Source organism: Elaeis guineensis, chromosome 2 (assembly GCF_000442705.2).
Source record: "Elaeis guineensis isolate ETL-2024a chromosome 2, EG11, whole genome shotgun sequence".
Classification (NCBI taxonomy): domain Eukaryota; kingdom Viridiplantae; phylum Streptophyta; class Magnoliopsida; order Arecales; family Arecaceae; genus Elaeis; species Elaeis guineensis.
In genome coordinates this window covers 73,144,558-73,171,341 of record NC_025994.2, presented here as the reverse complement: position 1 = coordinate 73,171,341, position 26,784 = coordinate 73,144,558, and the positions used below count along the sequence as shown (strand labels likewise).

Below are 26,784 nucleotides of genomic sequence, written 5' to 3'. Positions count from 1 at the left end.
CCCGTCTTAAGAGCGTCAAGAGGATCCCATGGCATTCTCATCATTCTGAACTAATTTTTCACCGATCCCCATCACCTTGATGAAGTCCCAGCAGAATGGATCGGTGGCAGCAAACCTCAGAGTCTTCGAGAGGAGACTCAACTTCGGGGTACTCCCCAAGCCCCAGTGGGTTTCGGTGCGAGAATAATCTCAAGTAGAAGATCCTAAAAATCGAGCAGAAGCTAGAGATATTCTGGAAAGAAAATCAGAGGTATGACGACTCCCTCAATTTTAGTTTGCACACACCTTTCTCTCAAATGATATTGGAGGAATCGATCCTGCCTCAGTTCAAAATGCCATAGGTGAAACCATATGATAGCTCTTTAGATTTGCTAGACCACCTTGAGGGCTACAAGGCCCTCATGATGCAATAGGGGCTTCAGACACCCTCTTTTATCTTGTCTTCCTAGCAATGCTTAAAAAATCGATGCGAGTGTGGTACTCTAGCCTTCAACTAGAGACCATTCATTCTTTTGAGCAGCTCGAGAGAAGATTTATCGTGCACTTTGGCAATAACCAACCTTGGCTAATGAACTATGATAATCTTTTTTCAATCTAGCAGAAAGAAGGAGAGTCACTGCATGATTATGTGGCACGTTTCAATACGGTCATGCTAGAAATTCGCAATCTCAATGAAATGGTTGTGATGTCAGCTCTCAAGAGGGGGCTCTGAAATAATCACCTTCTCTTCTTTCTTGATAAGAACTTCTCGAAGGACTATGCTGTCCTTCTCATACCTTGCTCAAAAGTATGCATAGGCTGAGGAAACGGTAGTTGTCCCTCGACAATCCTAGGGAGATAAAGGGAAAATAGAAAGTGGCTCCGGAGGAGTTTCGAAAATCCCATGATGAGGTCAGGCCCTTTCGCAAGTATAAGAACCCAAGATCGAGGAGTCCACCTCATTGGTTCAACACCTATACTCCCCTGACTGCACCTCGATCCCATATCCTCATAGAGATCGAGGGAGAATGATATTTTTGTCAGTCATAACTGATGAAAGCCCCAATGACAAGGTAAAATTTGAAGAAGTATTGCCAATTCTATCATAATTTCAACCATGACATCGAAGACTACTATCAGCTGAGCACAAGATCGAGTTCGTGATCCGTAAAGGATATCTCGAGAAGTACATTCGTGATCGAAAAAATTAGATAACTGAGTGTCCCCCTAAGTGTCAACCTAAAAAGGGGAATAACAACAATCGACCAACAGCTAGTATCATTAATATGATCTCAGGATTCATCGAGGGTAGAGAGTTGAGCTGAGAATCCATCACCGAAGAAGTAATAGACAGGCAATGTAATTACTTGTTCTAATGATGACATCTGAGAAGTTTAAACTCCTCATGATGATGCTGTCATCGTCTCTATGATAATAGCAAACTATAATATAAAAAATCTTTATTGATAATGAAAGCTCGTTCAATGTCTTATTTTATGATATTTTTTAGAGTATAAAACTATCAGCCAATCAGATGAGAATAGTCAATACACCCCTCATCAGATTCTCTAAAGATTTTGTCTTGATCGAAGGAGACAACTTTATCTATTACAATAGGACAAGAACCTCGATAAGTAGTCATACAACTGACCTTCTTGGCAGTCTGAGTTTTATCTGTCTATAATGCCATTATTAGTAGCTCGAGCTTAATACACTTCGAGTGTCCACTTATCACCTCTTGGTGATATTCCTAACGAGGAGTAGGGTTGCTAAAATTGAGGAGACTAGATGCTGGTCCATTAGTACCTTATGGCCTCGATAAAAGAAAATAAGCCCATGAAGGATATGTCAATCAAGAGCCTCGATCATCGAGAGGAACTCAAAGAAAGCCCAAGATGAATCTATTGAACAACTGGTGTCTGTACCACACAAAGAAGAGGATCTGAGCAGGACGACCCAGATCGGGATGATGCTGATGACCGACTAGTGAGCCCATTTATTGTATTTTTGTGGGCTATTGCCGACATCTTTGCCTAGTCGGCTTCCAACATACTAGGTATTCCTCCTAATATGATTGTTTATAGGTTGAATGTCGACCTTGAGCATCACTTCATCTAACAAAAAAAGAAGAGCTTTGTGTCGAATCATGGCGGACGATAAATGAGAAGATAGATAAACTTATAGTAGCAAGCTTCATTTGAGAAGCCCACTACTTTGACTGGCTAGCAAATGTGATGATGGTGAAAAAAGTTAATAGTAAGTAAAGGATATGCATCAACTATACTATCTGAACAAAATTTATCCAAATGACAGCTTCTGCTACCATGGATTGACTAGCTTGTAGACGTCACTTTGGGATATAAGCTTCCAAGCTTTATGGATGTCTTCTCCAAATACAACCAAATTCGGATGGTACTTAAGGATGAGAGAAAGATGACATTCATCATTGACAAAAAATTTTAATGTTATAAAATAATGCCGTTTGGTTTGAAAAATATGTATGCAACATATCAATGCCTAATCAACAAGGTGTTCAAAAATTAGATTGGAGACAATATAGAGGTGTATATTGATGACATGCTCGTAAAGAGCATCGAAGTAGATCGAGACATAGCCGACCTAAAGAAAGCCTTCAAAGAGCTAAGATGATGCCAAATGAAGCTCACCCAACAAAGTGCATCTTCAACGTCACCTCGAAAAAATTTCTAGGGTTAATGGTGATGCAGCACGGGATCAAGACAAATCTAGAAAAGATTCAAGCCATCCTGAAAATAAAAATTTCGAACTCAAAGAAGGATGTATAGTGCCTCGTAGGAAGGACAGCTACCCTCAGTCAGTTCATCTCAAATTGGTTGAAAGATATCTCTCTTTCTTCAAAATTCTACACCAAGCAAAGAATTTCAACTAGATGAAAGAATATTGTATTACATTCAAGAATCTCAAGAATTACTTCAGATCTCCTCCGTTGCTACCCAAATCAAATACAAATGAAGTTCTGTACCTATATTTAACTATCTCACCCTTTGCAGTGAGTTTGATGCTAATTCAAGAAGAATAAAATATTCAGAAGTTAATATACTACGTTAGCAAAGTGCTATAAGATGCGAAGATCAGATATTTCAAATCAGAGAAAACCATCCACACTCTTGTCACCTTGGCGTGATGACTTTGATGTTACTTCTAGGCTGATTTAGTGGCCATCTTAACCGATGAACCACTGAACCCATCTTGTAGAGGCCCGACACTTTGGAGAAAATGGCAAAATAGGTGATCGAGCACGATGAGTTCAACATCGATTATCGATCCCAACCTACTATGAAGCCTAAATCTTACAGACTTCATTGCTAAAAATACTATTCCCAAGGAGGAATCAACCTTGAAAACATCCGAAGAACATGGAGATGAACCGTAGTAGGTCTTGCATGTTGACAGAGCCTCCAATTCTCAAACTAGTGGAGCTAGATTTATTCTCACTAGCCTGAATGGAGTTATGACCAAATATGTATTTTGATTCAGTTTTAATGCCTCTAATACTGCAGCTGAATATGAGGCACTAATCACTGGCCTTAGTATCACCAAGGAGCTCATAGTGGAACAACTCAGGGCCTTCATGGACTCCTTGTGGGTCGTCGGCCATGTATGAAGAGAATACGAAGCTTGAGAACCAACAATGATTAAATACTTGTAAAGGCTCAAGGAGTTATCCTTAGCTTTCAAAAAAATCAAATTTTAGCAAATATCGAGGATCAAAAATGCCTAGATAGATATGCTATCTTGATTAGCCACCTTGAGTTACAACAAGCTCAACCAAAGAGTTCTTCTTGACAACCTAAAAAAATCCAGCATCGAGGAATAACCCACAATCCTACAGGTCGACTATGAGCCAAGTTGGATGGACCTGCTCATAAGTTACCTCATCGGTGGTGTCCTCCCTACAAACCCTATCGAAGCTCGGAGGATCAAACAGCAAACTCTCTAGTATGTTCTCCTCAAAGAGAAGCTGTATGAAAGGTCATACTCACTGCCCCTACTCAAATACCTTTGACCATTCAAAGCCGATTATGCTTTTCAAGAGTTACACGAATGGATATGTAAAATCATTTGAGGGGTAGATTGTTGGCCTACAAAATACTCTAATAAGGATACTATTGGTCGACTCTACAGTAAGATGCTGTAGAGCTCATTAGAAAATATGATCAATACCAAAAGTATACCAACATCCAGCATCGACCTTCAACTGAGATTACACTAGTCTCTACACCTTGGCCATTGCCTAGTGGAGAATCAACATTCTTGATCCTTTTCCACAAGCGACTGGATAGAGAAAATTTTTCATCATTGCCATTGACTACTTCATGAAGTGAGTCGAATCCAAGCCTTTGATATAAATCTTTGAGAAGAAGGTCCAGAACTTCATTTGAAAGTCAATCATTTATTGATTCAGACTTTTTCAAACTATCATAATCAATAATGGGCGACAATTCGACAATTCAAAGTTTAAGGAGTTATGTTCGGAGTTTCACATCGACCACAACTCATCTTAGTTGGACATCCATAATCTAATGAAGAAGCTGAGGTAACTAACCAAACTATTTTGCAGGACCAGGGTCTACAAACAAGGTTGAGCCAAGCCAAAGAGCTCTGGATGGAGGATCTCTACAGCATCCTTTGAACCTATCGAACTACTCCTTGAGATTGGTCTTCCATCAACCTGAGTAGAGAATTATCATGAGCAAGCCAATTGTGGTCAACTACGAGCAAACCTTGATCTACTAGAAGCAATAAGGGAGTGAGCTCGGATAAGAATGACTTCATACCAATAACAGGTAGCTCAGTACCAAAATGCTAGAGTTAAATTGAAAGTCTTCCGACCTAGGGACCTCATGCTCCGACAAGCTTAAGTATCCAAACTTATTGAATAGGGCCAACCATCTCCAAATTAAGAAGGTCCGCATCGGATCTCGAAGGTCATCTAACCAAGACCCTATAGACTTGAAGAGCTCAATGGCAAGACCATTCTCCAAACATGGAATGGCGAAAGCCTAAAGATGTATCATCAATAAGCTTTCGAGCTTGTACTACTGAAAAATCAATGACATATACATTTTCTCTTCTCAATTCTCTTTTAAAAAAAAATTCTAAGTATCAAAAATCAGATCAAGTTGATTTAGAGATATCTCAGTCCCAAATGGGATCGCTAAGTAAATGATTAGAGATGTGCCTACTATATGGAGACACTCGAGCTCTGGCTTGGACCGTCTTAACTAGATTAGCAAACTAACCTCTTGGAGATATCCTAGCTCTGGCTAAGATCTTCGAATATGCACTTGGCCAACACTGATACGAGGAGATATCCTGACGCAAGTTGGGATCTTCAAAACTCGAGATCGAAAACTGCCACCTTGAAGTCTCCTGTCGAAGGTCAACTTCGGATTCGGCTTGATTGACGACAACCTCAGACCCGACCTCGAATATGAGTACCGCTTCAAAGCGACTCGCGACTATGCAAAGGCCCTAGCCCTGATTAGAAGACCTATCTCTAGAAAACCTTACAAGGACTACTTCAACACAAGCTCCAAAGAGCTAAATCTACTTCGGCTACTTCGACGATAAGTCCCAAAGGGCTAAACCGAACTTTGGTTCTATTCCGAACCTAAATCTACTTCGACTACGAGCTAAGGATATGACTATGATTTCAACAACTTGAATGTGCAAGCAATAATGAAGTGAAGAAAACAAAATTCATCATGACTCCAGCACGCTGCCTTAATTCCGACACTTCCATATTATGGCGCTTCATTCGAAGAGTCACCATAAGAATTGGAGCTTGGAACTTCTACACAACAGTTAAGGCATAAGTATATAGCATAGACTTGAAGACAACCTTTTTTGGATAATTTTAACAACAAAAAATGACTCTCCATACAAACTACTCCCATCGCTTAAGTCAGCTAGTAACTTTAGAGTTGGAAGTGGAGGGCAAGTGTTAGCGTATGAGTCATTTTTTACTACTAGAACACTTCGGCCTAAGACGAGATGACTTGGATCACAAAATAGCTCCAGTCTAAAGAAAAATAGCAAGTCTACGATCTTGGACAACAACCGATCTTCTCACCGGATAGAAGCCAATCAGATAAATGCTGACTTTAGCTAGTCGCAAACCAACCTAAACATTGGATAAACACTGTTATGAGGCTTATGACATCATTAATACTCATTTGACCCCAGATTCAAATCAAAGTGACACCCCGATATTCTACGGACTTCAAACCATCAACCCACTCAACGGCGAGGTCAACCTAATGCAATCTATCATGATATCATACGATCTTCTGTGACTTCTAGAATGTGGATAGAATTTGCATGTAACATCCACAACTAATGCTCATAGCTAATAATAGTGATTGGCATATTAGTGGATAGATTTTCCATCATAATGGCTTACCGGATTCGAACATAAGGGCCTATGGCTCCACCTCTATATAAAGAGATAACAAAGGGACATTCAGATAAGGAAGTAAAAAGAGAACAGTACTGACACTCTCTCGCTCTTCCATTTCTTTATTTTTTTTCTGTTCTCAAGCTTTAATTGATCTAAGCATCGAAGACTTCTCGTTGAAGTATCTTCGGTGAGTATGAGCTTTCGTTGTAGATTTTTAAGAAGAAAATGTCTTCAGATCGAATCCGAACATTACGTCAAAGAATGACTAACGGTAGCCCGAAGATATATAGCAATAGATAATTTAATATTTTAGAAAATAATATTTTTATTTAATAATAATATTATTTATTATTTTTATTATAATATTATTCTAATGATCATGATGTTAGCTATTATTTTAATATTAAATATTTTTTTTAAAATATTTAATTTTTATTATAATAATCGATATAAATATTTAATATAATTTTAATAGATGATGATTTTTTGAAGTGAAACTGTCTTGAATGTTGATAAACTCTATTTTCCACGAGTCCTAGATCTTCTCAGTAGATCAGCTCTTCCTACCACACGATTGTACCGCGTCTTGGAGTAAGACAGCTATCATCTAAAACCCTCCAAAAAGTCGAAAACCGGGACAGGCTGGGGTCGTGTCTTTTACTCATACGCATTGGATAGACGTAGCGATAGGAAGGATCCCTCGTCTGTCGCTCTCCAACGGAGCCCCTATTCCTCTACCTGGAATCGGAATCCAACGCAAGGCGAACGACACCTGCCGCCCCGATCCGATTCTCCCAAAAACTGAAGCAAAGTAGACTAGAGCTGGATCGGAGAGAACGAATCGAAACCCTAAAACCCTAATCGCTTTGGAGTCATGAGGAACGAATGAAGGAATGAAAGATGCCTCCAATCGTCTCTTCCTCATCGGATTCGTGCTAGCGGCGGCGCTCTTGGTTCTTCCCTCTCCGCCGGTGGCTCTCCTCGTCTGCCTCCTCCGCTGCCACCGCTCGAGGACGATAAGAGTATTCTCCTTGGCCCTTCGATCCCGAACGCCACCGGAAACCTCGAGATCCCAAAAGTCTCCGCCGCCGCCCCAATGTCCAAGGCTCGTGTCTTCGCGGATGTCAACGTCCATCGCCCCAAGGAGTACTGGGACTACGAGTCTCTCACCGTCCAGTGGGGGTAAGAGAGTATCGGAGCCCTAATTTTGCTCTGCTCCTCATTTTTTGCCGTTCCTTTCTTGGCTCTTGTGGCTCTAAATCATGCTTGACAGATCTAATGCGGAGAATTGTTATTTATGAAGTTTTATCTTGTGAATTTATTTTTAGCTCTATCTTGTTGCGAGTGCTGATTTTTCTGGTTTTTTTAGTGATCTAAGATACATCAGCTGAAAATTGTAATTCTATGCCTTTTGTATGTTTGTTGATATGTATGTTGGTTTCTGATCACATTTAATGGATTGACATAAGTTTCTCCTCTTTCTGGAAAACAATGAGATTTAAATAATCCAGTTTCTTGATTCGTGAAAATGGCTGCTTTGTAGTGCATACATGTTTTAGCGACTAATTCTGTACATATGGTCTCTGAATTCCTGGATAGCAAAGTTGACTTGCAGAGCAAGCAGCTGCTTGTTGTAACATTTGATCGGCAGCCACTGAGCTTGTGCTTTAGAATTTTTCAACCCCGTTAAACTGATAAGCAATATCCTCTATCATTTGATGTTTTATCATCTTGCATCATTGTCTGGTACATTCAATTTAAATAGTATTGATGGTAATAGTTTTTTTTTTTTTTTTTCCTTTTTGGAAAAAGAAGTTCTGGGGACAATATGGTGTCAAATGTGCAAAGGATCAAGACTTATCAAAAGAGGGGCAATCTAATGAGTTGACATGAAGCTTCAAGGATAAGTCGTGTGCTATATAAATTTGATGGAGATCAGAAGGACTGAAGTACAAACTTCCAAAAGGAGTAAACAAGACCATAGACTATGCTTTGGCTATTTCATCAAAACAAGACATAGAGGGTTAAATAATTATATTGAAGCTACCTAGTTTGGAGTTTTTTGGACCTACACAATGATGCTAAACAAATGATAGAAAAGCTCGAAGAAAATTTCATAATACAGAGGGTTTCAAATCTCAAAGGTGGTATAATGAGAAAAAAATAGAATGTGTTTCGAAGCGGGGAAGTAATCTGTCTTCTGCCTTAATAGTTTATCATGTACCTTGTGCTGTAGAGTGTAATTTCAGAGCCACTTACTCTGAGCCCTTTGTCTGTGTAATAAAGCGTAATCACTAATTTGCACTTCATATGGGATAGTATACATTTTCTTGCACATCACTAGTTGAATTCATGTTTTAACCTCCTTTGCCTGGTAAAGGCTCTTAAAGCTAGTCCATATTCTTGCTTTTATTCCCTAGACATCCGATAATTTGGGAATGTGGTTCAAGATGTTTTGAAAAGTGAAGATCTGAATACTATGACTTTTTGCTCATAGTAATGCATCTCTGAATGCCAAACCCTTATACTCTTTTTAGAGTTTTGTTACTTTGCAATTTTATTACTTCAATGGATAGTACTAAATTGTTATTAGGAAAAGGTTACTATTCATGCAGCAGGAATAATTGTCTTCCCTACGCTAGTGTAACATTGGCCCTTCCCTTGATCAACTTTATTACTACCTTTTTTTTCTGAGTATAGCCCTTAAGGTGGATATTTATCAGGGCTCCCTTCTTATCTTGTCATGAGTCTTTGAAAGTGGCTTTTATGACTAGATCTTTAGCCCCACCATGGTTATAGAGATGTATTCCATGTAGATAATATTGCCTTTTTGTCAAATGATGACGCATGAAAGTTTGAGAACTTCTAGTATAAGTTATTATGTTAATGTAATTAAAACTACTTCAAATTCTTCTCAAGGCAAATTTGGAAAGAAGGGCCTGATTTGAAATTTTAAAAGTCGGTTGGTAAAAAGGAGAGCACACATGATGATTATGTTGTTAAGTGCATAAGTATGAAGTCCCAATTCTTCCCTTAACTTTATAAGAGTGAAGAAGGCAAGATTTCATATATTGAACTGAATTCATCTGTAATGTACCAATTATAAATGACAGGATTTGGTACTGGTCATGCAAGCATTATGCTTTTTCTCAAGATGCCTCTTCGAGCAATATTATTAGAATACAAAAGCATATTTTCATGCTAGAACAAGTAGAGCATGCTGCAGAAAATTCCTTTTGATATCATTCACATAGGAAAAAAATAGTGGAGTAGTTTTAGTGCTCAGGACATAAATGTGTTGGAGTGCCTCAAACACAAGTATAATATTAAGGAAAACCTAGATGGAAGTCGAAGTGATGAATAGGGATCGCTTAAGAACACCTTAGCAAATTGAAATGAACATTTGTGACTCCAATGAGGAGATATATAGTCTTAGTTTAAGCTAGTTTGCAAACAATCTTTCTTACCTTTCTTCTCGAGGTTATGCATGTTAAAGGAACCAACTAATGGAGAGATCACTGGAACACGAACATTCATTTTTCTTGAGCTGTGAAAATATCATTATTGCTGTAAAGTTCTTTTTTTGAAGATTTGTTGAGGAAATTGTGACTTTTGACTATTGGTGAGAGCTTCTGATGAGATCTTTATCTATTGTCTTGACAGACTTAGTATTTCTAAAGCAATTTCTGTACTCATTGACTAAAGAAGGAGATAGCATATGGATTATGGAAGCTTCATTTTTTTAAGAATTTTGTCTACATTTCTTTGTAAATTTGTCCTTTTCTTAATTTTAGCATTTTCATCTTTTTACCTTTCCAACTGATGGAAGATGGCATCACAGATAATGGCTGTTGCTTTCTCAACAAATGGAGTAAATCAAAACTAATATGGCACATGCTGCAAGATATTAGTCAAATGATTCCTTTTTACTACTATTGGTAAAAGGACATAATAACATTTGACAAATTATTCAATGTTCTTTTCATTCAGTGATCAAGATGATTATGAGGTTGTTCGGAAGGTTGGAAGAGGGAAATACAGCGAGGTCTTTGAGGGCATAAATGTATCCAATAATGAGCGTTGTGTAATCAAGATACTCAAGCCTGTCAAGAAGAAGAAGGTAGATAGATGATAAATTTTGAGTTCCAGTGAACTTATAATATTTCTGTTCATTGCTATTTTCACTGTTTTATTTTGCTTAACTATGAGAAATATATTAGTTGTAAGGAGTGAAATATAATTTGTATGACAAGGATGGTGACATTGAATACTGACCAAGGAAGCACGGACACAGGTATGGGATATGAACATGATATGATAAGGATGAAAAGATATGGCATATCTTGAAAAAAAATAGGATTGTGATATGGCTAGGACATGTCCATAAATATATTGTATTTATTCATTCATACATGGATACATACACAAGTATGTATGCTTATGTATGTATGTATGTAAAAAACATTCGTAAAGCATGGTAGGTTATCAAAATAATGTAGTCCATATTTTACATGATATTATCAATTTTTACTAGCCCATCATTTAGTCATTATTCAAATCTGACCCTCATCCATACTTCATATTTAAAAATTAACATTATAGACTATAGAATTGATCAATCATCTTTAAGAGATTAACATCAAAAAAAGAGAAAAAAAACACCCTCCCTCTCATTTTTGTAGGTATTGAGGGAGCATCTTGACTTCTTGAGTGTATCTGAAAAGTATCTAGAGCATTCTTTTAATTTTAAAAAATATGATATTTTACACAAGTATGGATATGGATTTGGGAAGTATCTGATATGTGTCAGTATTTGATACTTATCCAATATGGATACAGCATGTGATTTGAAGCATCTTTGCTTCCTCCATATTGTAGAGTCAAATAGTCAGCATCAAGGGCAAATTATGATAAGAAGACAAAGTCATATATAATTCTTTCAAATTGCGTAACTAAATGAGAAGCCATGCTATACCAACATGACCTTTGATAAAATATAAGATTTAGCTGAATGTTGGGGAAGTATAGAATGTATGTGTATAACGGTTTTGTTAATTGAATAAATTGACAACTTATTATATGGGCCAGGAGTAATCATTTTTCTCCCAAATTGAGGGTCACTAGGATTTAAAAACCTTCTGTTTATAGGATTCGATGTCATATTCTTTAGAATGTGCCGTTTCTTGGTGCTGCATCCTTCCAGTTTTAAATTTACAATTTATTTCTATATTTTTTTTATTTCCTTTTTTTCTTCAATTCCAAATTTTTTTTTTTTTTTTTTTTTACGTAGGTTGTCGATTCGGCATTGGAAAAAAGAGCAAGATGCCCATTTTTTTAATAAATGGTTCAAATCATTTTATCGATATCAGTGTTCTAATCAGATAAATTACCAACTATTCATTTTTAAACCATTTCGGTATGTTAGTACCGGTAGAAAGAGTACCATGTTTTGCCTAGACTTCAAACAGTTTAGCTTTAACCATGTTATGCTGTGTCAACCTGCCCCATGTTCTGCTTTTACCCACTTAGGGGAGAAGATCTGGGTTATAGGAATGTTATAACCAGTTGATTGGATTGTTAATTGCTTTGAATATTTTGATTGCATCTTTAATTCTCTTTGCTTAAATTCTGATACTTTTATATGCGAATTAGGAGCCTATGAATGTGCAGAAAAGTTGCAACTTAATGAGGAAATTAGAAGAGAGAAGACCATTTATTTCTTACAACTCTCTTTCGTCTTATGTACTTTGGTTGTGTGACTGCAATAGTCATAGTATTTGCTGGCATGAACTAATTTCCACACAGAAGACCCCTCATCTATGTTTTGCCCATTTGGATGCAGAAAATATTCAGTGTAGTTAAAACAAGTGTCTGACATTCTTTTGCACCAACAAGCGACAACCCAAAATTGATTCAAACTAGGTCGATTTGATATAGCGAATCTGCCATCTTGTTCAAGCCTCATAGGCACATGGTAATTGAATGCGGCCACCTCCACCCCTCTACTTTCCTTTTTTTGTGTGTGGGTGGGCTTTGCTGTCGGGGAGGGGCTAAAATTCATAAATCAAACCTGGTGTAAAACTTGTGCAATGGACAGGAAGTTAACTATTAGGTATCTCTCTCTCGCTCTCTCTCTCTCTCTCTCTCTCTTCTTTTTTTTTTTTTTTGTGGCTGGAGTAAGTACATTTCTAGCCATTTTGGAAGACTTCGACCTTTTTTCTGTATACCTTCAGTGAATTTTCCTTCTTTGTTCAGGTCATATTTGTTTTGTGGGTAGGATTACAAGTGAAAAAGATCATTATCAATCTTTCTATGTGGGAACTGGAAAGCAAGGATCAATGGAGTTGCAAATATTGATTAGCATATCATGTTAAGCAAATACATAACTTGTCCCTTTATTCCTTATCCCCCGAGGTGATCATTTAAGAGCTCAATTTGTCTCTAATTTCAAATTTTCAAAGGAACAACTCTTACCCCATCCCATCATCTATCTAGTTTCGATATAGCATAGTCATTCCTGAAAGGAGATAGGACATAGTGTAGGCCTAAGGCCAGGTTAATATATCCATCAAAACCAAAATCTTACCTTGGAAAAGTGAACATGTTCATGTAAGCTAGGAGCTAAAGACCTAGTGGCACTACAACTATGCTTTTTTTTTTCCTGTAAATTTTGAGGAGTTAGGGTTTGTATTATGCTAGCTAGCTTACTAATTGGTAAGTTTGGAAAATCTTTTATACGTACCTCTACAGGATCTATAGCAAAGATAAAAAGCAGAAGAAGTTTAGAACTTTGCGGTTGTTACTGAAAGTTAGATTTGACAAATAAAATGTTGTGATGTTTATAGGCTAGTTTATGTTATTTTAAGTCTTATATTCTGTGCAATTTACTATAAAAATCTGAACATTACTGGGAATCTCAGACACAACAGTTACCAAGGTGAACTCCACCCTTTGGAAACCCATGATGTGATGGCATTGTTTTGATGTGTCAGCATATCCTTTTGTTTATTTGGCATAATTTATATACTACTTCAGGACCATGTAAGGAGCCAACAAGAAAATGGCCATTACTTTTATGTTCCTGGCAAGTCAGTGTCCTGAGAGGGACGAACTGGGGATAAACCAAATCTTTGGCATTTTTTTACACAAAGTGGCTGCCCCATGACTTGAACCTGTACCATTGAACCTGTCAGTCCAAGCCTTTACCATTGCTCCAAGCAATGGCCCCTGTGTAAGGAGCCAAATATAACAAAATTAATTAATCAATAAAGATCTTATCCAGTGATTGCATATCATTCAAATACATCTCCTGTATTCTTGGATATAGCTCAAATGAATTTTCTCAAGTGGTGCTTACATTGGTCAAAACCAATGCACTTGGGAAACCTTGTGATGTTGAACTGGTTCAATTCATGTCTCTAAGGCATAAAATACTGAAAATGACTCCTCACTGCATAGGAGACAGAGGATGTCTTCCATTGCGTAGTCATCCTTCTTTTCTAGAAAATCTGGAGCTATCAACTCCAACTAATGTAATTGAAAGCAATATCATATTATAGTAAAATGAGCTGTTTAAACTGTTTATTGTTCAGATGACTGGTTTGTACTAATTATATTCCTGATGTGTCAACCAGTGGTTTGTTTGCCTTACCTGTCATTCCTCTTGAATTAAATTAGGATCTTTTAAGATTACTAGGCCTACTTGTTCCAAAATAATGAAGAATTTTTGGCTATTTTACATCTTTGTTGCATTGACTTATCATTTGCAGTTATCTCACATGTATAATCTCTTTATTGCTACTTTTGCAGATAAAGAGGGAGATTAAAATACTTCAGAACCTTTGTGGGGGTCCAAATATTGTCAAGCTGCTTGATATTGTCAGAGATCAGCATTCAAAGACTCCTAGCTTGATATTTGAATATGTAAACAGCACAGATTTTAAAGTGTTATACCCCACACTGACTGATTATGACATCCGCTACTACATTTATGAGCTTCTCAAGGTTTTTCGTGTTCCACTCTCTGCATCTTTTCCTTAGTATCTTGTGCAGATCACATTCATCTATTGGAATCTATGCTAAAATATAACCAAGAATTTGAAAATTCATAACAAGCAAAATGAAGCTATTATTACTGATGCATAAGTATTTTCATGTATATCCTTACCTACAGTTGTAACTGCAATTGCGGTGTCATTCTATATGATCTGGAGGTCACTTTGTTGTCTCCATTTTGATATGGTTCTGATTCCTTCAACATGAAGACTAGGACTACTTTGTTTTTCCATCAAAAAGTATTGCCCACATGCAAAGTATTGACTTGTCAGCACAAATTCTAAAAGAATTTTTACATTGGTGCTATTTAAACATTGGTGCTTTTTCCTTTTTATCTACCATATAATCTAGAGTCCGCTTAACATGGAGTGGTTTGTGATTATCTTTGCTTCTACCCTGTCACTGTAGTTAACTTTTCCATTTGTTCACTGAGAATTCATGCCTCAAGCATGTACAAGTGATTTTAGCTGCATATCATCACTCTTTATTGGCTGCAGCATACTAGAGAACCTTGTACCTTGACTTCTTGAAATAATTTTATTTTCATTTATTCAAAATAAATATTAAAATGATCAGAAAATCTGTAGATCGCTGGATGTCACCATGGTGCTCTTCTATGGTCACAGGCACTAGATTACTGTCATTCTCAAGGAATTATGCATCGAGATGTCAAGCCTCACAATGTCATGATTGATCATGAGCTTCGAAAACTCGTTTGATAGACTGGGGACTTGCTGAGTTTTACCATCCTGGCAAGGAATACAATGTTCGTGTTGCTTCAAGGTTAATGTGGATTTTGATTTTTTTTTCCTCCAACCCACAGTTTGATGCTGCTTATGCCTCATGCTGCAATGGCTATAGCTTCTATTATTTTGTAATTGCATAACCTCTTAATGCTATATTCCATAAGGATTCTTACAGCAATGCCAGCATTGGCATTACTTTGTTTAATAAATTAATACATAGTTAATGATTTGTCAGCCTTATTATTGTTGTTGTTGTTCGTTGTCATCATCATTGGTGGATGAAAAAAAAAAAGCTATCAGAGAGCATGTTCATTCGAGAAACATAGCCTTTGAGTTAGTTGTATCTATATATTAACAGCATGTTCTATAATAGTGAGAATATATAGTATTCTTTAGTTCCTATTTTGGTTGCTTCTATGAATGTTAATAAATAATCATGTGATAAAGATCTTATGCATTAGATCCAGATCCGGTGACTGAGATTGCACTGCCAGTCAAGCAGAGGCTAAATTGTAAATTCATTTATTTTGGTCTCTCTCCTTCCATTCCTTACTCTCCGTTTCCTTTTGACACCCTAACCATTGCTTTTGAAAACCTAACATTCCTCTCCATTTACCATCTCATCGTGCTCAGCTTCCTTAGAGCCCGTAACTCTCCCCCTTCCTCCTCCACAAGGCCCTAACAAGTCTTACTCCCAAAACCCCTCTCCTCAAGCCCACCAGCATGGTCCTTGCTGCTGCCACAACAATCCTCTGTCCCAGCCTCAAAATCTTTTCCCTTGCAGTCATCACCTCTTTCCCTCTCCATCCACCATTGTCTAGTCTGAGAATGTCTTCATCATTGTCTGAACTTTCGGAAACCAAACGAGCTTGAGTAAGCTGAACTCAAGCCTCAGCAGATGTTTGTTTGACCCCACTTTATTTGTCTTCTTCCTCTTTGTCTACTTAGGGAATGCTGTGAAGATTGGGATCATGGATCAGATTGCAGTTTTCTGATTTTCTATCATTTTTTTGAAATATAAAATAAATGTAAAAATTGAAATACGATAGATATATAGGGTAGGTGAATGGAGAATAGAAAAGATACGCATATTAGAATTCTATTTTCTACCAACATAAGCCCATATGTGGCATGCCTAATGAAACAAGTATTATGTTCACTTATTCAGGATATTTGTATAATACCCACCAATTCAATTATCATTCTATTTACCATGTTTTACAAAAAAGAGGATATAAGATCTATGACATGTGGCTAAAAATTACAAAAAATTGCCTTCTACTTTTAACTCCATAAACTCCATATAAAGATTGCTAATTCTACTACTCAAGACTTGAACAGTGTCAAGTAGTTTAAAAGCCATATAGTCAAATAAATTATAGAAAATAAGCTCACATGATTAAAAAACTAAGCAGCATAATCAAGTTGGATCTAATGGCCCCAAGGGCCAATATAATTTGTAATACAAATCTAAATCCTGTGTTCCCAACTGACCCTGATCTAGAGATGAGACCTAGATCGTTTAGGGCCATTTTGATCAGGATCTTAAGATCAGACCGTGAATAGTAAGATTTTAATGATGACGTCCTCGAGCACCACGCAAAAGAAAACTGTGAGTTGCTGATGCAGAAGGGAATATCTTTAGACTTTTTTTTTTTGCGCAAAATGTCCCTATGAAGTATGAACACAGCATCTAGCTAAAGACAGATAACCAAAAAAGTTGCATTGCAATTGAAGCAACTAATGCAGGACAAATCAGCTAAGATGCCCAGACCAAAGCACCCAAGGATGTGACAACCATCAAGGACTCCAGAGAACAAAGATCAAATTTGGAATAAAAGATGTAATTAAACGAACCACAAAGTTGGTAAATATCATTACAAAATGCTCTTCCATCACATATCAGTTGTGTGGTCAAGCCAATCTTGCGTTGAAGTGGATCTTTTAGAGAGTTTATTGTATTTGTTTTGTTCTTGAGTTATGCCTAGTTTGTTTAGGTTAATTTGGGTGTCTATCCAGCCAAAGTCTAGGTATCACTTATTTCAAGTAGGGTTTGGGGTAATACATTGTAATATCTCTACTGATCCGGGTGACTTTTTTTAAAAAAAATGTATATATATAATTCCATCTCCTCCCCCCTCCTGCTCCTGCATTCCTTTCTATTCTCGATCATCAAGTTAATGCTGCATTTCTTGGTGACCCAGATATTTCAAGGGGCCTGAACTCCTTGTTGATTTACAAGATTATGACTACTCCTTAGACATGTGGAGCCTTGGATGCATGTTTGCTGGAATGGTATGTGTCTTGTCTATATGAAGTTTAAATTCAAATTTCTTGCAATGCTTAGTTTATCTGTGTTGCCATTATAGTTGTTCCTCATTGCTCATTGGTGATTTTCCTATTACGTTTTGTATTATGAACTTAGAATATCAGTTGTTGGCTGCAGATTTTTCGCAAGGAACCCTTCTTTTATGGCCATGACAACCACGATCAGCTTGTCAAGATTGCTAAGGTAATAAACATCCTGAATTTGCTGCTTGTTTCAGTGGGATGATTAGCTGAAAATCCTCTCTGAATTATTACCTGTTTGCTTTTATGTTTTTTTTTTATCATGCTTTAGACATTCATTCCATTGATTTCTCAGTTGCTTGCTTACACATAAAACTATGATGGGAAATATGACTAGCTTTTGTAGCTGATGATCATTTATATGGATTAATTTCTTTTTTTATTCCTATATTATCTTTGTTAAAACATGAGTGTGGTTAATTGGAACTATGAAGGGTTTAGCAACTGGTGTCTAATTTGTTGGTTCTATACTCATAGTTCCATGGAGTTCATTGGCACAAATGTATCCAAATTTGAGGCCTTGCGGTTTAGAAAATGTCGCTGTCCATAAAAAAATAAAGAATAGGAAGCATAAAGGATGCTGCTTTAGAGAAATTGTTAACAATGTCATATACTACTAAAGATTTTTTACGTTCTTGTACAAATTATTGTTCCTTCCCAAACAGACTCAGATTTTCTAAATGCTTCTTCTAAATTGAAAACAAGCATGACTTTCAATGATGCCTGATGCTTTCTCCCCAGGTAATTGGAACAGATGAATTAAATGCTTATTTGAACAAATATCGCTTGGAGCTTGACCCACAACTTGAAGCTCTTGTTGGAAGGTATACCTTATGGTTTTTTTTCCTTAACATCTTTTACATGAACAAGTTTTTGAGTTAAATAATTGTTTTTAAGTTTAAGCACAAAGTGGTCCATAAAATCTAGGCAAAGGTTAAAGTCTTATCTGCACATTATTCAATCTTACTTTCCATTCTGCAGGCACAGCAGAAAACCTTGGTCTAAATTTATTAATGCAGACAATCAGCATCTAGTTTCTCCAGAGGTTCTCTTTTAGCACTTTTGCTTCTTATCAAAAAATAAAAAAAAATTCTTTCATGACATTTTGGATACATGCTGTGCAGGCAATTGATTTTCTTGATAAGCTTCTTCGCTATGATCACCAGGATAGGCTTACAGCACGGGAAGCTATGGTAGTTCAACTTTTTCTCTTACATGTGGTTATGCCATTTTACTTTTTGCACTTTGGAACTTAGTTGTATTTCGCTGCTTGTTATGCTATTATACTTCTTTGTAATTTAGTATTTAGTTACATACTGATTTTGTGAATCATTTGTCATGGACATTCCATATAGACAGCTTATCTCTTTTTATATCTTGCAAGATATTTTATTTGACATGTTAATTGCTCATTGACTCGTTAAATAGTTGACCAATTCTGTCTGTAACCCCTGTCGGTATTATATGACTGTTGCTTTATTCTTTATGAAATGCCTATAAGATCATGAAAATAAAGACAGGCATGATTTGATTATTAAGATAAATATGTGGGACTATACATGTAATTAGCAAGAGTGGAAACTGGTGGGAGCCTGGGAGGTATGTCACTTCTGAGAAATTTAATAGATAAGATTGTTCAGTCAGTATCGCTCCTGGTCTCTTGGACCAATTTACCTGCAGACCTGAGAAGATATTCAATTTAAGAATTTGATTTATTTGTTTTTATTTAATTTAAGAATATGATTATTGGTTTCCTATGTAACATTTGTCTACTGATTGTGGTATGATCAACAAGCATTATATGGCTTGTGTCTTGGGGTCAAATCAGATGCACTTTTTTTATTGCTCTGATGGATCAACCTTGAGGTCCATGACACGATAATTTGAGATGAGAAAAAAAGATCACATACTTTACATGATTCGGCCATGCTAGCTACCTGGATGTGGGATGAATTTTCCTTTTGGGGGTGATAATAGGAGCCATTGCTTGCTGCAAAGGTAAAAAGCTTTGGCTGACAAGAACAATGGCATAGGTTAGAGTCTTGGGGCAGCCACTTTGTGCAAAAAGTTGCCAAAGTGTAGTTCTATCCCTAGTTTGCCCCTCTCAGGATCCTGGATTGTCAGGATCATAAATGGGTAATAACCCTTTAATGACCCTTTTGAGGGTGATAATGGGCATATATCAAGACACTGTTTCATGGCCTTACACAGTTTTATTTGAATATGTGATTCATTTGTTATCAAGAGTGCCATACGACAAACAAGTGCATGAGCTCAAGTTGCTTGTAAATGGCCATGCAACGAAGTTATGTTGAAGCAGCCCTAAAGAATTAGTGAAATTAATAGCTTAGGTATATTTTGTAATTTCATTCATAATCACAATGGACTTGTGTTTCTATGTTTGTTGAGTCTCATCAAATTACAGATGTTGTAATTTATTTTAAGTTCTTGTATGATTTTGTTTTTCTGTCCTAATCTTGTTTTTCTTATCTTTTTTTCTTTATGATTTGCAGGCACATCCATATTTCCTTCAAGTGAGAGCTGCTGAGAATAGCAGGACTCGCACGCAGTAACGTTGGCACATGGAAGTTGAAATCGATGTATGTTGTCAATTATGAATGATGTCATTATTGATTGGTAGTACTTGGTTTTATACAAGTTTGCTGCCTCGTAGTACTCATCAAGCAACAGTGGACTGTTGTGCACACTGCGTCACTTTTTGAGCAATATTTGAGTGCATGAATGTTCTGTCCCTTTGCCCCGGTTCATTCTTTCTTGAAAAGTTTTAGAACATCCAGATGTTTGTGCAAGCACAAGATCCTTCTATTATGGCTGTTTTAAGTTTTGATCAAGGCCATCTAACATGAGGTCAAACTGGCATTTGTCAGTTCTTGTCAAAGCTTAAATGGCCCGCGCTTAGACTCTTGTTGGTTCGCTTGGAGTGCCTGGGTATGAGTTCTGTGCTCGGCAGTTTCAAGGTTAAAATATTTCGATGGATCTTGGTTATGTTCACTTTAGTATCTTGCTCATGAGATGATAATTTAAACCAATTCTTTATACAAAACCCAGCCAGGGGCCATGCTTGGATGTTCGTCTGTATGGTAATATAGGTGATATATGGCAGGCAAGTTTACAAACAGATGCTACTACCTAAGGAATCGTAATGCAACTTTCGGCTCTGGCAATTTGGCGAAGAACACGACAGCCTTTTCGATAAGAAATCTGTAACACAGGTGATTTATGGCAGCTCCACAAACAGATGCGGTACCGTCCCAGCGTCGGCAGATGAGAGGGCATCGCGATGCAGCATTCAGCTCTCACTGATACTGGCTCAGAACGTGACAACAATATGCATCGCCCGCAGCTTTTCAGAACCCACCGTGTTTCTGCATCGAACGAGTATCCTGCCACCCATCTACATTGAAATAATAAGCAAGCAAGCACTCAAGAGGTAGATCCTCCCTCCCGAAAACTATCATGTCTCCAACCTGATAGCGCCTGTGCAGCGTAATTGCTTCCCAGAATAATTTTCCCTAGTAACTCATTTTCGAACGAATGGAACTTATTCGGCAGAAAAGGCTGAAACAACTTGAATAAATGGGAACCGGCGTCACGAACCAAACGGGCAACCAGCATCATTTTGCGGTTCATCACGGGCAAGCTTTCTTTGATCTCAGCATGCAAGGCTATTGACATTTCGAACAATATTTTAGGATCACTTATGAGACGTGACACATGGAACCACTTGCCAAGGTGTCATTTCAGTGAACTGCCTCACAATCCCTTCTTCAAAGATGGTGTCATCTTTTTTACTTCTGTTTTCTTTTCCTCACCTAGACACCTACTCTACAAATCTCCAGGAACTTTACATCCACAAAAAGTTTTTTTTTTTGGATGCAATACATCCACTAAACCATGAAAAAAGACGCAAAACGCAAGCAATGAGTTCAACAGAAGGGGGACGCCAGCTTTCTCAAATAGTTCATAGGACAACACACTGAACTACAACATAAAGATACACTATACATAAATAGTCCAAGGGATAAAGTTTGCATCACTTAAATTACAGAAAATATACATATCTAATGTAATTTGACTGGATAAGATGCTTCCTAATAGCTCGCTATTACTTCTTAAGGTGGGGAAAGCACTGATAGAGATCGGATTTCGGATGCTTTGCTTCAGCATGTTCTCTGCACTTCACTTCTGATGTGGTACAAATGAATGTCTGCATGCATACCTTGCACTGCATTCAGGTCAAAATAGCAATATGAATAATTAAAAAAGGCTGTCAAGCTGGAGACCCATAATAAATAATAACGATGAAATTTTGGCTTATCATAATAATGCAATTCAACACAAATCATAACAATTAGCCTTGAAATTCATGCAATCTTAGCTCTGTAATCAAAAGTCACAGAGAAAGAGAGAGAGAATAAATGCTAGTGTCATTCACGAGGTCTCAATCAGCATGTTCAATGCTAGAAAGCAAAATTTTGAGCAATAATCCTTGCCCCAAAAGAAAGAAATCTACTTCCCATTCAAGTATTCAACAGTTTCATATCAGAAAACTCCCCATCACCAATTTCTTTCCCTATCTTGCCTACGGATGAGGGCAGCGTTAACACAATCTCAGGCACCATTCCCACTAAATGTAGGTATATAAAACTTACCTACGTAAACAACAAATTATCTCATCAGAGAAGTGAAACAATATAGCAACATATTGCTAGAGTATGTCCATGATAATACATACAATCCCTATACCTTAAGTTCTCTAAATCTGATATATTAGCATCAGAATTATAACTGTAACACCATGATTAACACGTTTCCAAATTTCTTAATGAACCATAAAATATCTCCATGAGAGAGAGAGAGAGGGACAAATAATTCAGTAAAACTTGGAGTTTCCATCAACATGATAGAGCACAAGTTTGTAACCAGCCAGTAAAGAATCACATGACCTGCTATTGTATACATACTTGATGAGCTGGAATTGTTGCAATTAAGCCAATAAGGCATATTTACCTCTGTAAGCTCCATACAAAGAGCGCAATCGAAGATGCTATCCATAGTTTCTTTTTCTTTAATAGTACAGATCTAATGCACACAGCCACATAGACCCATATGAGGATGTCCTTGACAATCAGTGATCATATTCCTCGGCTAAAAGAAAATTTTTTCCACAAATTTAGTTTAGCGAAGACAAAATTATCATAATGAATTTGATATATTCTACCTTATTTTTGTTTGATACAACCCTCATTCAAAGATTCCTTGAACTTGACAATTCAAAGATCCCACAAGGCCAAAGTTCAAAAAATTCTTGACCTCATGAAAACAGTCCTGGTTTGCAGCACCATTGTACAAACAGAGTCACTGGTTGGGTCTTTAAGCAGTATGCAACTATTGCAAGTCTTCTAATTGAGTGCAGCAAATCTATTGCTCAAATCACTTTACAGATATTGCTAGTTAGAGTTTGTTACCTGTTTAGCAAAGGTCAATGATGGTTAACCACCAACATAAATGGTCAACCAAAGTTGGCCACGCATGATAATCTGTCCTTGCAATCTTCTAACAATATCAGAGGGTCAAATTTATCATGCCAAATATCTGGAATTAGAGTCACATTTTGAAAACCCTCTTGCATGTAACTACCATTGCTTCCAGCCAAAACTAACACAAGTACTTAACTACGTGAGTTATTTGGCCATGGCTGACAAAGATGCCAATTTTGACCCTGACTGACCGAGATGCCAGCTTTGACCCAGACTGAACTAGATGACACTCCTTGATGTACGCATACTGCATCACTCAATAAAACTTAGTATCCACTTCTGTGCAACCAAAATTCCATGAATAAACAGTTCTGTTTTTAGAGTTCTAGCTCTAGAATGCTAGGGATAAAGAAGGTTAATATGCATTAATGAAGACAGCAACTTACTGGGGCCAACTTCTAGCCAGGATCAGTTGTTTCAAGCATATTCACCTTTCTTGTATGTTTTCTTTTTAATATTTGTTGCTCCTGCCTTTAGCTTATCTTGTTCCACAAGAGAAGTATAAAAATTAACCTTGCTACCGACATAGATGGAAAAACCAACTTGTTCCCTTTATTGTTTGGTACCAGATTTTTTGTAAAACAATCCTCTACATATAGATATAAACAAGTCATCTACTTCACAATTGACTGAAGCACTTGATCAACTATGGTTGGATATTTTTCAGCAATGTAAGTGAATCTTAAATTTACAATAGATTTAGGATCAGTTAATTTATTTATTTCAATTTTTCTGTATAATATTACCATTTTAAGTATAGATATTTTACATTTTCTTGCAAATTTGGTGATCAGTGTTCGGGCTATTTTCTGGTGGGTCTTGGATACTTATTTTAGCAAGGCTGCATTTGCTTGCAAGATTAACTCAGATAAGAGTGGGGCCAGTGGGTTATTCTGCCAAACTCTGCATCTTGGGACAGAGTTATTCCAGTCAACACTACATACCCTCCTTTTCATGTAATTAGTCCTAGAACTGACTAATCTGGTGATTTGTGCTATGGGTTACTCCTGTCTTTACAATTTTTCACCATCCCTTTCCCACTTTTACTTCTTCTATTACATTTTTTTTCCATCCCCATGCCTTTCATAGTTGCTCCAGTTACATAAAAACAAGATCATACCCTGACCATGGGAAAAGTACCTTTGTAGAGGAATGACAACAAAGAAGGATTGCTATCCCCCCAATTTCCTATATCACAACCTAATGAAGCTGTAAAGATTAGTGTCCATAGGTCCTACATTAGATCTAGCTGAATTAGGAATGTTTTTTGAGAAACTAGGATTGTGTCATCGACGGATTTTGAAGGCTTCCTATGATGGACTGTATAGACTTCAGAAATTTTGGAAGTATTACATATGTTTGTTTTTCTTATTTCTTTCTCAGGGTTATGAAAATGTCCAGAGGTGTCCTAGTTAAATAAGGAGGCTATGTGGTAAATCTTGATGTCTCAGGTACAAAAGGAGCAGATGAAGGCGTAGTTGGTTTTATGATGATTTAAAAAAAATAAAGCTCTTGTGTTTTGTCTTTTCCATCTACCTTCCTCCCTTTTTCATATTCTACTTTTCACAAGCCTACATCAACTCTATACTCTGTTCACTTTGTTCTTCTCTTCTAAATTCTAATTAGGTATATCAAATTAACAAACTAATTTCAACTAAGTCCCAAATCCAATCTAAACGAACCTACAATCACCAACCCATAGCTTTCGATCAATGATGCACCATCACAACGTCATCCAAGACAAGGACAGAAGAAACTGGCCAGTCAACATCACAGTAGTTTAGCACCAATTATGAAATTATGAAGAAAGCAATCACCACTAATGGCTCAAAAAGACTTGTCTAGCCCTATGACTGTCCACATTAGTTGGATGGGGCACAACATAAAGAAAGATTATCAGCAAGCTTGTAAAAAGTGATTTTTACCCCTTTAAAGTGGCTATATAGATAGGTAATACATAAATGAGGCAAATCATCACCATGCCAATGAAGACCAACTGACCCTCATCCAATTGAAACCCAAATATTGTTCCCAAAATGGTTGATACACACAAACAAAAATGTGTTGCAAAGGAGCAGTTGCACAAATCCCTAGTGTCTGATAATTGCATTATGTGAGGTCTATAATGCTAAAAAAAAAATATGTAAAGCTACATTCATCGTCTTATAGCATTTCATAATCACAGACTACAAAAAAAAAAAAAAAAAAAAGCACTTAATATTATATGCAATTAAATATTAGATTTGATAGGAGAATAATTGTACAAACTGATAAGGAAAACCAAATAAAACCGTGAAATATCTCAACTTCTACGCAAGACACAGAAACAGTTGATATGTACAAGCATGAATGCCAAAACAGACACACATAGTCATACCACGGAATATAGAATAACGTACTTCGCACATAATGAAAACAATTGTTCGAATGGGAGATCCGGAAATCCATTTGCATAGCAAACCACAAAATAGCTCAGAACAGATACAAATTTCGTTTGATCCAATAACTAAAAGATTAAAATGCTTATACAGTGAATCACAAAGAGCAACAAGATTTTAAAAACATTTTATTGCTTATGAGTATTAACCAAGTCTCATTCACCATATTCAGCAACGGAAAGGAATCCACCAGATTCATAATGTCATCAATATTCGGTGAATCCAGTGAAAACATCTCATAGATATGCAAATGTATTTTTTTCTAAAGGAGCACATCCTTTTTCTCGTTATTATTGTAACTATAAAAAAGCTCTAATTTTTCGACCATCGCTTTGAACTCAACAACCACCATGTTGACAAACAAATCCCCCAACAAAGTAAGATAACCAAACAAACAAATAACCTGCCACTAAGCTATAAACTTCAACAGGTGATCCAAGGCCTCGAGATAAAATCCTGTCATCCTCCCATTATTACTCGTAAACATCTTAACCATCTAAATTTCCACTAAACAAGAACGAATCTGCAAGATCTGATCAATTTCATATGATCTCCAACGAGACAACCGGAAGATCAAACCCTAAAACATATTTGATTTTTCAGAGCATCATTCCAACTGAGAAGGGAAACGAGAGATGAACCTGGATGGTCATGGCCTTCTTGTTGGATTCCAACTGGCTCCCTGCATCGAAAACGTCAAAACAGTCGACCGATCGTTGAGAACACAGCTCGAAATCTAAAGAATTCCAACAGATCGAGACATCGAGAGAGTGGGGATGAGATCGGAACCCTTGGGGGGCTTGTTCTTCTCCATGTGCCTCTCGCGCGCCGTCTTCGACTTCTGCCCGTTGCCTCCTCCCATCTCCGCTACCTTTCTCTTCTCTACAAGGTTTCTTCCTTCGTTCGCTGCTGGGTCGCGAGGGGGAAGAAGGGGGAGAAGGGAGGCGTGGGGGTGGGGAAGGCAGGGGCTTGCGCTGGGGCAGAGAGGAAAGGGAGCGAACACGGGATACCTTGGGAGCGATCCAGGGGTAATACGAGGGAATGGGCCAAAGAGGGTATAAAAAGGCGTGGCTGCGGGGGAAACGGGAATTGATACAAACGGAATTATAATAATACACTGATTCTCTGAAACGGGATTGCCGTGTATTATTGTTTTAAGTGTTTTTTTTTTTTGGTTATTGTTATTTCTGGCAATGGCCTCTGTCCTGATCCTA

General features: G+C 37.2%; 2 protein-coding genes across 2 annotated transcripts; one reads left to right on the top strand and one right to left on the bottom strand.

Annotated features, from left to right (window-relative positions):
• The first annotated feature begins 7,091 nt into the window (after positions 1-7,091).
• Positions 7,092-20,324, top strand: LOC105058499 (casein kinase II subunit alpha-2). The gene is given in 11 exon segments (XM_010941452.4): positions 7,092-7,603; positions 10,412-10,541; positions 14,231-14,425; positions 15,103-15,184; positions 15,187-15,259; positions 17,427-17,517; positions 17,669-17,734; positions 18,313-18,395; positions 18,553-18,616; positions 18,696-18,764; positions 20,085-20,324. Coding segments are annotated over 11 exon segments (999 nt in total). The 5' UTR covers positions 7,092-7,517; the 3' UTR covers positions 20,145-20,324.
• Positions 20,325-21,513: 1,189 nt separating this feature from the next.
• Positions 21,514-26,582, bottom strand: LOC105058506 (uncharacterized protein At2g23090). Its single transcript, XM_010941465.4, has 3 exons — positions 26,360-26,582; positions 26,212-26,252; positions 21,514-21,817 (listed from the first exon to the last, which is right to left on the bottom strand). The coding sequence occupies exons 1-3, from the start codon at positions 26,430-26,432 to the stop codon at positions 21,698-21,700; spliced, it is 234 nt and encodes a 77-aa protein (XP_010939767.1). The 5' UTR covers positions 26,433-26,582; the 3' UTR covers positions 21,514-21,697.
• Positions 26,583-26,784: the final 202 nt, after the last annotated feature.

Excerpts from the sequence above, each read along its gene's own strand:
- LOC105058506 (XM_010941465.4), bottom strand. The coding sequence starts at position 26,432 with ATGGGAGGAGGCAACGGGCAGAAGTCGAAGACGGCGCGCGAGAGGCAC. Across the intron at positions 26,253-26,359 it reads GAAGAACAAGCCCCCCAAGG|GGAGCCAGTTGGAATCCAAC; the intron begins GTTCCGATCTCA and ends TTTTCGATGCAG. Across the intron at positions 21,818-26,211 it reads AGAAGGCCATGACCATCCAG|TGCAAGGTATGCATGCAGAC; the intron begins GTTCATCTCTCG and ends ACCTGAATGCAG.